The 16,002-nt window shown below is 41.2% G+C and overlaps 2 protein-coding genes across 2 annotated transcripts; both read right to left on the bottom strand.

Annotated features, from left to right (window-relative positions):
• Positions 1 to 799: 799 nt before the first annotated feature.
• LOC145812987 (uncharacterized) lies at positions 800 to 6,053 on the bottom strand. The gene is made up of 6 exons (XM_082908242.1): positions 5,159 to 6,053; positions 4,643 to 5,077; positions 3,900 to 4,171; positions 2,826 to 3,065; positions 1,419 to 1,544; positions 800 to 820 (listed from the first exon to the last, which is right to left on the bottom strand). Exons 1-6 carry the CDS (start codon positions 6,051 to 6,053, stop codon positions 800 to 802), a joined length of 1,989 nt encoding a protein of 662 aa, XP_082764368.1.
• Positions 4,603 to 11,747, bottom strand: LOC145813382 (uncharacterized). The gene is made up of 2 exons (XM_082908705.1): positions 10,992 to 11,747; positions 4,603 to 8,596 (listed from the first exon to the last, which is right to left on the bottom strand). The coding sequence occupies exon 2, from the start codon at positions 8,373 to 8,375 to the stop codon at positions 6,057 to 6,059; it is 2,319 nt and encodes a 772-aa protein (XP_082764831.1). The 5' UTR covers positions 8,376 to 8,596; positions 10,992 to 11,747; the 3' UTR covers positions 4,603 to 6,056.
• Between the last annotated feature and the right edge of the window lie 4,255 nt (positions 11,748 to 16,002).

The raw sequence follows: 16,002 nt of genomic DNA, 5'->3' as shown, positions 1-16,002 counted from the left end.
TATTTTTGTTTGTTTGTTTGTTTGTTTGTTTTTTTTTTTTTTTTTTTGTTTTTTTTTTTGTTTTTTTTTTTGGAGTGAGCACTTATAGCTTCAACTCCTTTTTGTACAACTTTGATCGGGGTTGATCCCTGGTATTTAATAAAACAAGTTTGTTCTACAAATCTGGATAGCATGAATGGCACAACACTGAACATAAAAATCATTTTGTTTTAAACTTGAAAATTGTTGCATTTTAGTGAATTCTGAACTGAATATTGAGCCTATCACTGACCAAAACACAAAACACAATCTTAATGAAATGAAAATGAAACAAAAACCATCCCAAAACACACCCTTTTGCGCTTGTCAGAGCAAAATGAACGCAAAACAGAGTAACACCGGTCGATCGCCCGACGGAAAAGCATTGTCAGCGACAACTACTGTGCATTTTTCGGTGATTGCTTGATTAAGGTGACAAGAACTCGATAGTGTGGATAAAAGACAGAAAGCCTGACTCAACTGTGCCCCTAGTTCATCACTTTTCCTTTTTTTTTTTTTTTTTCTTTTCTGCTAAAGCGATTTTGATCAACATGAGAGGTAAATTAGCACACTTGTTCCATTTTCTACCTTGAAATCATATAAGCCAAATTATGAGCACTGAAAATTTTCTCTTTTTGGTCCAAAGAATGGTCTGAGTTTTGAAAAATTGAATAATTTTTGAGAAAATCAGTCAACTTCATTAAAAGTCCTCAAAATCTATTTTTGCAAATGACCACTACTCGATCAACATGAAATCAACCCTTGAGATGTACACTTGAATTCATCTTGTGACTGAACTCGTCTGAAGGAGAAATAGGACAACTGAATCAAATGGGGACGAGCCATTAAATATGGATAGCCGAGCCGAATAAAGATACACCAATCAAACATGGACGAGATGAGTGAGTTGACAAATGATTAAGGCCGAACTTCAAGATGAAGCTGCCTACGTATCCCAAAGATTGGAATCAGGCCGTACGTAGTTCCGGTTAAGGTTCACTCGGGTATTGGCACTCTCCTTTTGTGCTCTAACTTTTGCCAAAGTCGCCCTTTCGGGTTTTCAACCTTGCGAGCTTTTCATCATTTTCATATATATCTTTCTTTTTTTTTTTTTTTTTTTTTTTTTTTTTTTTATACTCTAACTTTTGTCTGGGTCGCCCTTTCAGGTTTTCGACCCAGTGAACCTCTCAAGGGTAGTACTTCTTCAGCTTGTCCATGTTGATTGGTTGTGAAAACTCCAAACCATCCAAATCCATGAGAATGACTGCTCCTCCTGACCAGATTGATTTAATGATGTAGGGACCCGTCCAATTGGGTCTAAACTTGCCCCTAGGATCGTGAATAGGAGCTCGGTTGTCTTTCAACACTAAGTCCCCTTCCCTCAAATTCCTGGATCTAACCTTTTTGTTGAATGCTCTGGCAATCCTGCGTTGATACCCCTGAATGTGGTATAACGCCTTCAACCTTCGCTCATCAAACAAAAATAGTTCCTCAAATCGGTTCTGTTGCCAATCAGCTTCTGTTATCTGACATTCAGCCATAATCCTTAATGAAGGCACTTCCAACTCAATCGGCAAAACAGCCTCCATTCCATATACCAAAGAGTAAGGGGTTGCCCCTGTAGATGTTCGAATTGATGTCCTGTATCCCCAAAGTGCAAAAGGCAACTTCTCTGGCCAATCTTTATAAGTTTCTACCATCTTACACAGAATGTTCTTGATGTTTTTATTTGCAGCTTCAACGGCTCCATTGGTTTGTGGCCTGTAAGTTGATGACTTGTGAAAAGCCACGTTATACTTCTCAAGTAGAACTGCCACTTCTCCTTTGAAATGTGAACCATTGTCTGAAATTAATTCGTTTGGCACCCCGTATCTGCAGATAATGTTATTCTTGATAAATTTGGCCACATGTGATGTTTTCAACACTGAATATGACTGTGCTTCAACCCATTTGGTAAAATAGTCAATGGCAACCAAGATGAACTGATGCCCATTTGAACCTTTCGGGGTGACTGCCCCGATGACATCTATGCCCCAGACTGAGAAAGGCCAAGGCGAAGTCATGTTGTAGAGTTTTGATGGCGGGATGTTCACGCGATTGGCATGGATTTGACATTTGTGGCATCGCCTAACAAAGTTGATGCAATCACTTTCCATGGTTAACCAGTAGTATCCTTGTCTAAGGATTTTTCTAGCTAGCATTATACCGTTCATATGGGCTCCACACTCTCCTCCATGGATGGCTTCCATGATACGTTTTGCCTCTTCTTCTTCTACACATAGCTTGTGCATTCCTAGATGCCCTCTCTTATATAACTTATCTCCGCAAATGACAAACTGGATGGCAAGACGTCGTATCCCCCTTTTGTCTTTGGTGTTTGCCCCTTGTGGATATGTACCACTTTCCAGAAAATTCCAAATATCAAAGTACCAAGGGTTTTCATCTTGAACTTCTTCCGTTGCGGCTATCATTTCATATGCGGGGGTGTACCTTTGTTCTATAAGGATCAGACGCATCTTGACCCCGACCGGTATATCTATCATTGATGCTAAGGTTGCCAACGCATCAGCAAATCGGTTGTTCTCTCTTACCAAGTGCGTAAAAGTCAGTTTTTCGAACCTCGGGATCAACATGTCCAAGGTTTGATGGTAGACTTTCATTTTTTCCTCTTTAACTTTCCAATCTCCGTTGGCTTGAGAGACGACCAAGTTTGAGTCCCCGATCACATCCAACCTTATTGTCCCTAGTTCCAGGGCTGCTTCCAATCCAGCAATGCATGCCTCATACTCTGCTTGGTTATTAGATACCCTGAATTGGAGTTTGAAAGCTAAGGGGATATGGGAATCATCCGGCGCTATGAGCAACACGCCTATTCCATAGCCAAATTGATTAGACGCTCCATCAAAGTACAACTTCCAAGTGTCTTCTTCCATCTGCATGACCTCTTCATCTGGGAATGAGTACTCCACATCTTCTCCTCCTTCAATTGGGTGATCAGCCAAAAATTCTGCTACAGCCCTTCCTTTGACAGATTTGCGAGTGACATACTTAAGGTCAAATTCAGAAAGCAAGAGTAACCAACGAGCTAGCCTACCGGTAAGAGCTGGTTTCTCAAAGAGATATTTGATGGGGTCTAATCTTGAAACCAGAATTACCGAGTGAGCTAACAAGTAGTGTCTCAACTTCTTGGTGGCCCAAACCAAAGCCAAGCAAGCCTTTTCCAAGGAAGTATAGCGGATCTCGTAGTCAAGCATCTTCTTACTCAAGTAGTAGATGGCTTTCTCCACTTTCTCATCTGACTATTGCGCAAGCATACATCCCATGGTTGATTCAGTCACTGATAAATACAAAATTAGCGGTTTTCCTGGCTCGGGCGGTGATAACACAGGTGGATTCCGCAGATACTGCTTGACTTGCTCGAATGCAAACTGACATTGATTATTCCATTGAAACTTCTTCCCTTTCTTTAGGAGACCAAACAGTGGTTCACAAGTCAAGGTTAGCTTTGAAATAAACCTCCTTATGAATTGCACCTTTCCTAGAAAACCCCGCACCTCTTTTTCAGTCATTGGTGGCGGCATTTCTAAGATGGCCTTAATTTTAGATGGATCAACTTCGATTCCCCGTTGTGTGATCAGAAATCCTAACATCTTACCCGCAGTTACCCCAAAGGTGCATTTTTGTGGATTTAGCCTTAGCTTGTATTCCTTAATTCTCTCAAAGAATTTCTTTAATGCAGTGTAATGGCTTTCCCGATCTTTGGACTTGACAATCATGTCATCTACGTACACCTCAACTTCCTTGTGGATCATATCATGCAAAAGAGTGGTAGCAGCTCTCTGGTAAGTAGCCCCGACATTCTTCAAACCGAATGGCATAACCCTGTAGCAGTATGTCCCCCATGGTGTGGTAAATGCTGTCTTTTCTCTGTCCTCTGGAGCCATAAGGATTTGGTTATACCCTGAAAAACCATCCATGAATGACAGTAAAGCATGTCCTGCAGTGAAGTCTACCAATTCGTCGATATGTGGCAATGGGAAATCATCTTTTGGGCTAGCCTTATTCAAATCCAGGAAGTCAACACAAACTCGGATTCTGCCGTCTTTCTTCGGAACTGGCACAATATTGGCTAACCAAGTAGGATATTCTGATACTAGCAAAAAACCAGCATTGATTTGCTTAGTAACCTCTTCTTTAATTTTTAAGGCCCAATCAGGACGAATTCTGCGAAGCTTCTGTTTGACAGGTCGGGCCCCAGGGTCGAGAGGGATCCTATGCTGTACAATCTCAGGGTCAATTCCTGGCATGTCTTCGTAGGACCATGCAAAAACATCTTTGAATTCTGTTAATAAAGCAACTAATTGTTCACGTTCCTCTGAAGACAATGTAGAACCAATTTGAATCAAGCGAGGATCTTTTTCAGTACTCACATTTACAGAAACAATTTCATCCACTAATGGCTTAGCACGCCTTTCTTCCTCCCAGTCGATTAAATTTTTCAAAGCCCGAGGAATTTCTTCCTCTTCGTTTTTATCAAAATTTTGAAAATTTTGGTCAATATTATGAACTATGGGCACAGAAAAGTAAGCAGAAATCACATCTTCATTCAAAGCCTCGGGCTCACAAGTTGCAACAGACTCAAAAGAGAAAGAAAAAGAAGACTCAGACATTTTAGACAAACTTAAATCTGCTTCTAACCCCACAGGCCCACCAAACTCAGACTCAACAGCCAATTCAGAACTCTCAATACAACTCTTTTCAAAATGCCAATTTATTTGTGAGCCATTCACCGCATCCATGATGAAGCTTGAACAGTCAGCAGGTACCTCTTCCCCGATCACGGCAATGGTCATATCCCCCAAATTCATCGGTTCAGCGTTAGTATGTGATTCTATCAGTAAGTCAGCCAGTGTTAGACCCAGAACTTCCTCTGTGCTGCTTTCGGAGCTGACCTCTCTATCTTGTCTGATGTCGATACTAGGATCTACCCCCTCCTCATCACTGTCAGAAAGCTGATGATCGAAGAAGATCTCAAACCCAGGGTATCTCTTTTTCTCCACTTGATCAATCCAGGGCTCAGGGAAACCACAGAAAGGGAAGTCTTCTCCTTGGCGGACAAAGCGTCCGTTCAAGGTCCCACGAATTGGCTTATGAACTAACTCAAACTGCTGCCCGGTTCTCTTGGCCTTGATCCTCTCCCTGATCTCTTCAGTTTTCCTTTTCCAGTCATCAACTGTGGGTGCATACCCCAGTCCGAATGCATGTGGGTTATGAGGTACTTCACTGGCTGTAGTAATACTTTTCCTGCCACTTTGTCCCAATCCCATCCCTGGAATGTGACCTAGTTTACTCATGAAATAGATTGATTGGGCACTGACGTATACACCTTCATCTTCTGCCATGAGCGTTTGAACTAGCTGGGCCTCTGCCAATGTAAAACCTGATAGGAATACATCTTCTTCCCCATGCTGTATTTCTAGTAGTGGTGTTGTGACTTCTGGGGGAGGATGAATGGATGAATTTCCGAAGACAGTGGCAATTCCTCCGCCGTATGGGTACTTTACCAATTGATGTAATGTGGATGATACAGCTTTTATCTGATGAAGCCAGGGCCTTCCCAATAGCAAGTTGAATGTTGCGGGAACATCCATGACATGAAATTCAGCTTCGTGCTCAGATGGACCCACTGCTATTTGTACTTTGATTGTCCCCATCACTTCCCGACTAGTATTATCATAGGCCCGGATCAATTGAGTAGTGGGCGTGAAATCTGCCGGCTTTAGCCCAATTGCATAAGCAGTGCGTGTAGGGCAAACATTGATGGCTGATCCGGTGTCAATCAGAACAATTGGTATCCATTTCTTTCTGCATTCCAATGATACGTACAGAGGCTTATTATGTCCCGCTCCTTCTTGTGGCAACTCTTTGTCAGCAAAAGTTATTGCTGGGATTGTTTCTCTCGGGGTGATTAATGACACTAATTGCTCAGGAGTGGTGTCAATTGACAGCTTAGCCTTGCTCAACATTGACAACATTGCCTATCGATGTTCTCGAGAAGCCATGAGAAGACCCCAAATAGAAATGTTTGCTTGGATCTTTTTCAGTTGTTTTAGAACCAGGTCTTCTTCTACCTCTTTCTCTTTTTCTTTCTCTTTCTCTTTCTCTACCTCTTTATCTTTGCCAGAGGGTTCTCCTTGGTCTAGATGTGGAGGCTTGAAGTAGCGCCCACTCCTAGTCAAATGATCAATTTCGTCCGCATACCAAGTCTCATCTGGCACATGGTTTACCCATTCATCATCAGTATGGGCCAGCTGTAGATCATTATCATCCCACCATTCGCCTTCGTTGACTGAAAGGCAATTATCTAGCGCTGCTTGAATCATTCCAACAGTATGCTCTAACTGGCTTTCTGGTTCTTCTTCTCTTCCTTTGGACCTCTTTCCTTTACCACATTTAACAGGTTCCCCGAAATCAAGTCTTAGTTTATCCCCTTTTCTTTCAGTTTCCTCAGTAGAAGGTTCATCATTGCTTGACCAACTGTGACTGTAATTCTCCGGTTCCCACCATGCCCTCTGCACATTCTCAAGATCTAATTCTTCAAAGAAATGAAGATTAGCCAAGTCCTCCTCTAGGTCGGCCAAATCATCCAACCCCTGTTCAAGTACATCATCTCTAACAACATTGATAGAAAATGAGTCAGGCAGACCAACCTCAAGCTTTAGTTGACCATTGGGAATAATATACCGGCTAGGATCATACTTTTTCTCTGATAGTTTGCCAGCCTCAAGCATAGGTACTACCACCATAGGGTTTTTGGGTTTTGGCTGGGTTGGAGGTGCATCCATCATGCATAACTCAATGCCTTCAGGAATATATACCTCAGGTTTTGGTAAATGAGTAGGTGTGATATAGATACTGGGGTTAAAGGTGGATGAAAGTGTATGGATGAGGTTAAGATGAGGAGGTGATGGAACTCTGTCATGGGGTGGCAACGGGTTGGTAGTGACGTTGGGTTTTGGCGGTTGTGGGGGAGCTATGACTTTATTGTCTATGAGATCTTGGATCTTATGTTGGAGACGAAAGCAACGATCCGTGTCATGTCCTGGTTGTTGGTGGAAAGCACAGTGTTTGGTAGGGTCATGTTTGGCTGGGAGAGGTTCGGGAAGAGGTCGGGGGTCCAAAGGTGTCAAGTACCCTCTTTTTATCAAGATGTTCATTGCTTTAGAGAGTGACATATAGAGAGGAGTGAATGTTCTACTTGGAGCTCGGGTTGTGTTTTGCAGGCCAGCATGAGCAAAGGGATCGGCTATTTTAGTGGTGGTGGCAACCAAGTTGATTTCAGAGGGTTTCACAGCTGTGCTACCACTGGTGGTAGTATTGGAACTGCGACCAAAAGGTTTCCGAACAGGTTCCTTATCATCAATAATTCCCTGTTTGATGGCATCCTCTATCTGAACCCCTATCTCTTTTAAGTCATTAAAAGTGAAGAGCGGGAGGACTATCATTTTTTGTAACATCTTTCCATGTAGATTTCTGACTATCATACGAATTTGGTCCTTTTCAAGTGGTCTGTTGGTCATCATTGCTGCTTTTTCCCTCCATCTGGTGATAAAGGTCATGAAACTTTCATTGGGCTCTTGACGGGTGGCTTCTAATTCCCGAGTAGTCACTTCAATCTGGGTGTTATAAGCATACTGGGTGATAAAGGCCCCGGCTAACTCTTCCCAACTTTGTTTTACCGAGTCCTCTAACTTGGCGTACCAGATGGCAGCCACTCCTGACAAAGTTCGTCCGAATAAAGAGAGCTTTTGCGGACGAGTCAAACCCATAGGCTTTAAGACATCAGAGAATAGGCGAATGTGCACCATTGGGTCACCGGAGCCATCAAACCTATCAATGTGTGGCATTTTAAACCGCTCTGGCAACTTCACAGCTGTCTCAGTGTACCCGTCTTCGATGTCCGGGATTGAATTGACTCCTTGTGCCTTTTTGAAAAGTTTTTCCAACTTGGCCAGCTTCAACATAGTTGAGTCAGACTCAGGTGCTTCAGAGGGATGGAGCCCTCCCACTGGTTGTGGAAGAGGAAATGATCCTCCTGAAGTTTGTGCAGGAACCCTCAGATCTTCTGGTGAATTAGGTTCAGGAAACTCGTCAACCGGTGGAGGTGGAGGCGGAACTGGCTGAGTCACCGGAGGTGGTTGAGTAATGGATGCCCCAGATGAGCGTTGCAGTTCAGCAAGAGTATTGCCTTGAGCAGCAAGAGTAGTGCCTTGGGCAGAAACCGTAGTGGCAACAATATCCATGCTCCGTTGAAGGCCCAGTAGTATGTCTGCTATATTTTCTGGAATTTGAGCCATCACTGATTCTGGTGAGTTAAGTGGTGATGATCTAGCAGGTGAAGAAGGGGTATTCTGGACAGTTGATGAAGCTTTTGCTTTTCTTCGTGTAACCGGTGGCAAAGAAACTAACACTGGCTGACCCTGAACCAAATCTGTACTTTTGCAAAGTCTACCAACGCGGGTCCACAGAACTTGGGGGATATTAGACCTTTCGGAAGCTATAGTGCTCGACTACCTTGCTGAAACAAAATGGGACTCCCAATCAGAATTTCATCAGCATCCCAGCTCAACTGATTACTGCTAACTCATGTTGAAAAAAAACTGAACTCAACCACACAAGCTGAAACGACTGAACCACTCATCTGAATCTAAGAATCCCCATACATTGCGCATAACACATAGCATGAAAGAGAACAAACACCCCTATGGAGGCTAGGGTTACCCTGTCCTAACTTTGAAATGATCTAGGGTTTCACTATTCAAACAAGCGGCATCATACATCCTAGAAATGGGAGAGCATCCTGTCCTAATTTTGGAAGGTACTAGAGCTCATTATATGCACAAGGTTGGCTCTACTCTAGGGGTTGAAGTCAAGGTGACGTTACCAAAGAGTCCTTTGGGTCATAACCAATAAAGATCCCAGGAAATCAGAAGAGTCAAATAGCCTCTCTTCGTAGTCTGAGAACCTTAGATAGCAAAGCTAGATAGCAGAGCTACGTAGCAGAACTACCTTTTTGACAGATCTTAAAAGGTTACGACACAAGGCCTCTAAAGTATCGTAAAGATAGGTGTAGTGTCACAAAAAGCATGTCTGTGCTCCCACTAGTATCTGGGAAACACAAGGACTTGAAGTGCACCAATGAATGCAATGCAATGAACATATAATTAAAAAAAATAAAAGTCATATCATGGAGTTCGAGTCAAGGTTTCATAAAATCCCCAGCAGAGTCGCCAGAAACTGTAACATGCCCGGGGGGTACCCGCGCGCGTTAAACAGTTCGGACTGCCGAGATCTCTTTGATCTATTCTCACGAGTGCAATGTGAAACATAGATGAGAGTCCAGATTTGGCAACTTTTATTGAAAATCCATTTTATTGCAATTTTGTCAAAAATGGACTGCGTCATCAGATCTCAGAGTCGCCACCTAATATTTATTTTGGGAAAATTAGGAAACCCATAACTCGTGCCAAGGCCACTGTTCGTCGTAACCAAGGATGCTTGGCTCGGAACCTTAGGTATGAGAGGGGAAGGTCAATAATGAGCACCCCCGCCCACCCGATCAAAGATCGGCCTTTACTAACCATGATATGAATTTTATTTTATTTATATGTTCATGTTCTGATTAGTTAATAAATCCTAAAATTTACTATGTGAAGCATACAAATATAGACTATGCCATTCATTTTGGAGTAATTTGATATCATGCATTTTGAAAGAGTTTTGACGATGTACAACCCAAATAAATTGAGTTTACAAGCATGAAAAATCAACATCATTCCAAATTAAGCGACACAACCTCCATCCACTGGCATTCATAGAGTTATATCACATAAGCAACTAGCCTCATGGTAGAATGCTAGACATAGTAAGAAAAACACACACACACGGGATGCTAAAGCATAAAAACTCACATGTTTGACGTCCCACGAACAAGCTGCAAAACAAAGTTAGTAAAATATGCATGATCTTATATACAAAATCCTAATGCAATTCACTCATGAGATGCAACTAAAGATTCGGCTTCTAAAATATGATATGTGAATCATCTCAAGAACATGAGGTAGTGCACATAATCACATAGGAATTGATTAAATCCACAAATGCAAACTTAGCCGAATCAAGATGCATGAAACATGGATGCAAAGCATAACTATGATGAAAAATAAATATGATGTTTATGTACAAATAAAGAAAGCGAGTAAAAGAACGGGATAGAAAGAAGAGGGGCGGAGAATTATTACAACATTTAAAGAATAATTACAAACCAAATTAGAGAGGGATGAGGAGAATATTACAACAAAATAAAAACCTCACAATACACTCAAAATAAAATAAATAAATAAAATAAAAGCTTCATGTTCTTTAGAACCGCCGGCGGAAATTGGTCAATATTGGGAGATTACGCCATCTTGTTCGGAAGAAGCTAACCGACCGACCAAATAGGCCGGCCGGCGAACTAGGCCAAGCAAAACCTGTCTTGTTGCAAAACCAAGAAAAGGAACAAACAAAAAAATATGTAGGTGGCTCAACTAACCACTACCGGTTAGATTAAAAAGAAAAAAAAGTGCAAACTCACAATATAAGCCTAAAGCAATAAAACAAATATAAGATAGAACATGCAAGATTATAACGGAACTAATATGAGACTAATACACGAAAAAAAAAAAAATATGAGGTAAAACATGCAAGATTACAACAAAACTAATATGAAATTAAAGTATGCGAATAAAAATAAATAAATAAATAATTATGAGCGAAACAAACCACTAGGATTATAACAACACACTATGAAATATAAAGTAAGAAAATAAATATGAGATAAACAAAACTACTTGGATTATAACAAAACACAATGAAATAAGAAGCAAGAATATAAATATAAAATATAAGAAAATGAAAGATTAAAAATTCACCTTCCAAAGAAAGATTGAACTTCTTGATTTCCAAACTTCCTCTTGATCACCCTCAAGTGTAGGAAGTGTGTTCTCAAATCCTCAATCGAAATTATGGAGTTTATGGAGTTTGTGGTATGGAAAGTGGCTAACTCTCAAGTTTTTCTCACTTTCAATCACTAAACATTCTTCCTTATGATCGAGGCGATTGATCTTTGGCTATATCAGAATTTTTGGAGTGATTTTGGTGTATGGAAATGAGGAATTTCAGTAGCTATGGAAGGTATGGGGTGTATATGGAAGATAGAAATATTTTTGGCTAAACAACTCAAATTTTCTCTCTTTTTTCACTCTTTTCTCACTCCTTTCTCTTCCATTTCGTGGTCCTCCTCCTCTCTTACAATATGATCATTCTATATAGGCAATGAGGGAGAGTAAAGGTCAAAAAGAAGGTGGGAGACAAGGTGGGAGACAAGAATGTGATAGGAGGGCAAATTTTCAAGGTGGTTGCATGGGATACTCCTTTATGGATGCAAACAAAATATCTTTTTGACTATGGAGGATGATTAGGTATAATGGAGGATGAGTGGATGCACTTGAATGGCTCAAAAAATGGGTAAATGGGTTGTCCCAACCGAACCAAAACCAAGAAAAATGGGCTATTGTTGTTTTGGGTCGAATCAACAAAATCTGCTTTTAAGCCCAACTTCAAATGGGCATATCTCCCCCATATGGACTTGGTCTAAGGTGGTTCTTGGGTCCAAATTGAAGCCCCAGAAGTCTACGTTCCAATGGTGGTGGCCGCACATTTAAATTCCAAGTGTACAAATAGATATGCCTAATTTAGTGAAGGCTGTCTCGGGCTGGATCAACAAAATCTGCTCTTAAGCTCAACTTCAAATGGGCATATCTCCTTTATTTGGACTTGGTATAAGGTGGTTCTTGGGTCTAAATTGAAGCCCCAGAAGTCTACTTTCTAATGGTGGTAGCCTCACATTTAAATTCTAAGTGTACAAACAGAAATGCCTAATTTAGTGAAGACTGCTCATTTCCTTCTTAATGATTTGATACTCATCCTTTTCCCAAACCAGCTTTCTTTCATCCCCTCCTATTTCCTTCAACTCCAAACCTATAAAGAAGATATTTTTAAATATTTTTCAAAAATTTCACCTCCCTTCCATTTATTTCCACTTTGTCCTTACTCGGTTTACTGAAAAGTGCAATATTTTAATCGAAATGGAAGCCTTGGGACATCGTAGAAACATTTAAAAAAACATATTTTGAAAAGAGGGTTTTAAGGTCTAAAATAGTTTGGCCAAAAAAATGGGTGAAGGTTGGGATTAAAACTTAAATTCCATCTTTCTTTCTGAGAATTTTGTGAGAAACACATTCTAATTGTCATCATCGGGTAATCAAAAGAAAGCGCCCGAGTCTTAGGGCCGGTCAAAATGGGGTGTCTACAATGGGCATTCTGGTTATAACCAAATCTGTATTGTAGAGGAGGATATCCACGAGACAGCATTCAGATGTCCTGGGAATATTGGCACCTTCGAATGGGTTAAAATGCCATTTGGTTTGAAGAATGCTGTGGATAAATATCAAAGGGCTATGAACATTATTTTTCATGACCTCATTAGAGGATATTTAGAGTGTTATATTGATGATATTGTAGTAAAGTCTCAATCCATGAAAGAACATTTGATCCACATAGAGGCAGCCTTTGAAAGAATGAGAAGGTTCAAGTTGAAACTTAATCCTCTCAAATGTGCTTTTGGTGTATCGGCTGGAAACTTCTTGGGCTATGTAGTATACAAGAAGGAAATACAGATTGATCAGAATGCAGCCAAAGCTATCATTGAAGCCAGACCTCCATCAAGTAAGAAAGAATTACAAAAATTTCTTGGACAAGTTAATTTTCTTCGAAAATTCATTTCTAATACTGTAGGGAAAACTAAATTTTTTTCATCCTTATTAAGGCTGAAGGATGAAGAGGAGTTTGTATGGACAGCTGAGTATCAAACTGCTTTCGAAGGAATCAAAGCCTTCTTGGCCAACCCTCCAGTGTTGATGCCACCAAGGGGTGATAAGCCCTTGAAGTTGTATATAGCTGCAGCAGAGGATTCATTGGAAGTTTTTTTAGACTAAGACAATGAAGAAGGCAAGGAACAAGTTGTTTATTACCTTAGTAGGTTTCTAAATTCTTGTGAATGTAAATACTTGTAGACACCCCATTTTTGACCGTCCTCAAGACTTGGACGTCACCGTTTGAACACTCGGTGATCATCCATGTTTGTGTTCATTTGGAGTTCCCGGAGGTCTCGGCTACGCGCCTTGCCTCAGGATCTCCGAACTCGACCGTTTAGTGTCTGGTTTTGCACCAAACACTTGCATCTTGCCTTTGAGAGGCAGGGTAGGGCTTGTGGACCATCCCCACCCACCACCGGCAGTGACTAGAGGCCACCGGCTGGTTTTTGCTGCCACCAACAATGTATATTGCCGGTCGGCACTATTTAGTGCCGGTCGGCACTATTTTTGGCCAAAATGGCATTTTTGGCCGGCCGACTACTGTGCATCTGCTTTTGCAGATATTTTAAGATAGCTGTCTTGCTTTTGCTCCCCTCCATACACGTGTATGGAGGGATCTCCCTCTTATGAAGCTTGTCTTGTAAGCTTTACAAGACAAAAAAAGCTTCTATAAGGGAGGGTCTTCTCTCTTGGCTTAGAGGTTAGAGAGTTTTTACATTTTAGAGAGAGGAAAACACAGACCAAGCTCTGGTTTTAGGGTTTGAGTTACATACACATCCTATCTCTATATTACTCTTGTGTGTGTTTTAGTCCATACTATTGCACACAAGCACCTAGTGTTTCACCTTCCTCTTGAAACAAAGGTTCTAAGGGCTTGTTCTTGAGGTTCTTGACTGGTTTGGAGCCTAAGGAAGGCCATTGGAGCATCATTGTTGAAGAGGACTTCAAGGGTAAGAATCTTACCCCTTTTTACCCTATTTTTGCATTGTATTTCTACCTATCTTAAATTCGTTTTTGAGCTTAGGGTATAATACAAAAAAGTTCTGTTTTTAAGCCCTCTTGGTTGTTCGTTAAGAGTGTTTTGTGGTTTGGGTAAGTTTGAACACCCTTAGGCCTTGAAAGGCCTCTTTTTGTGCTATTTTGAGTGAGTTTCGAGACTTTGGTGTTTGGGCCTCTTCACCACTGAAATCTTGAGGGATTTCAGTGGTAAAGATGGTGCCTTGAAGTCTCCAAAAGGGGAGGGCCACCCCCTCCCTTTGTTGTCCTTGAAATGGACCATTTTTGGCCTCTTGAGAGAGCATCATGATAGATTGCGTATTGACCATGTCTTGGCTGCTTTCCATGCTTAATATGTTGTGATATACCTCTGTTTTTTATTGGTTTTGGTACTCCATGCATGCTTAGCATAGTTGCCATGTAATGCCTTGTGATCCCTTAACATGTCTTAGGTTGTGTGCCTTTGTTTCTAGCATGTTTTAGGCTTACATTTGTGAAGATTTTGTGCTTATCTTGACATGTTTTAGATCTATCCATAAGTGTTTGGGTCGGATTTGGCATGCTTAGTATAGCTCCTTTGTATTCGGGCTTGTTGGCCTCAAGTATGTGGATGTGTAGAATGTGTTTCTTGCATACCTTGTCATTTCAGACCTTATAGTATGCTTGTATGCTTGCTTTGGTTACCCCTTTGATGCTTTGAAAGCATGTGTTGCATGCTCCGTGTTTGGACCATTGTGCATGCCTCTAAATTGGAGCCACTTAGATGCCATCTAAGTAGTCCTTTAGCCTTGTTTTAACATGCTAAAAATCTGTTTTTAGCTGTTTAGTGCATGCCGTGATTGTTATGCTAAATGTGTTTCAAAGCTTCATGACTTGCCTCAAGTATTTGGACCATGCTTGCATGCATTTGCCTATCTTGTTTAACATGATTTGGGTATCATTTTATAGCATGATTTTAGGGCTTATAATGCATGCTAATTTGTCCATGAATACCTTCTTTCAAATGTGTTTGAGAGTTGTTCAATTTGTGCCTAAGTGTTGGCCTTTCAACATATGTATGTGTGCATGTGTATTTGGTCCCTCATTATAGCACTTTGGCCCTTGTTTTAGGCCTTATTAGAGCTGCCTAAACCATGCCTAAGTCCACCTTGACATTAGTTGGCATTACCTCATGTTTGCTTGTATGCTTGCATAAGTTTGTTGCCATGCCATGTTGCATCCTTAGCTTGTATGCCTAGGTTGCATTGCATCTTGCATGCATGCCTTATTCCTTGACTTGGTGATAGGAATTGGGCCTTGTTTGTTTGATTGGTTTGCATTTCATTTGACATGAAAGTTGCATAATTGATTCATTGGGCCATCATGCATGGAAATGCGTGATTGGTGGTCCGAGAATCGAGGCACATGCCCCTTTGAGTCATTACCATGATGAGGGACATGGTTGGTGCATACATGCTTTGAATTGTGCTGCCATGCTTTGCCTTGCCCTCTGTTGCTGTGAGTTGCAGGTTCTGCAGGCTTTCTTTGCCGACCGGCGGTGTATATTGCCGACCGGCAGTAAATCACCAGCCGATAGCTTCATTTTGTGCCGGTGGCCGAATCCCACTGCCGGTGGCAATTCCATTCAGCCGGTGGTGTTCCTCCATGTCCAAGGAAGCAGTCCTGAGGTTTTGGCAGCCTCCAGAGGAGTGAAGGAAGGAAAACAGAGGCAACCTATGCATGGCGGTGCATTTCCCGAGGCGATTTCCTGTTTTCTTAGCTTAAGTTAATTTGCTTAGTTGATTAGGCATTTTTTAATATTTAATTAGCTTGCGTAGTTAATTATTTGTAATATTTATTTGGTCCCTCCGAGTGAGGGAAAATCTGTAATAAGTGTGCGTGAGTGGTGTGTATGTCTTCTAACCTCACATCTTTCTTCCCTTTTATTTACCTGTTTATGATGGTAGATTAGGGCACGTTTAATTTAGCATACCTTATGCTATGCATGCGTGCATTCATGCATTTGTATTGC

The sequence above is a fragment of the Camellia sinensis genome, chromosome 15, assembly GCF_055761805.1.
Source record: "Camellia sinensis isolate YWXY chromosome 15, ASM5576180v1, whole genome shotgun sequence".
In the NCBI taxonomy this organism is placed as follows: Eukaryota; Viridiplantae; Streptophyta; class Magnoliopsida; order Ericales; family Theaceae; genus Camellia; species Camellia sinensis.
The sequence above is the reverse complement of the archived record's forward strand: the minus strand, read 5'-3'. Positions and strand labels throughout refer to the sequence as shown.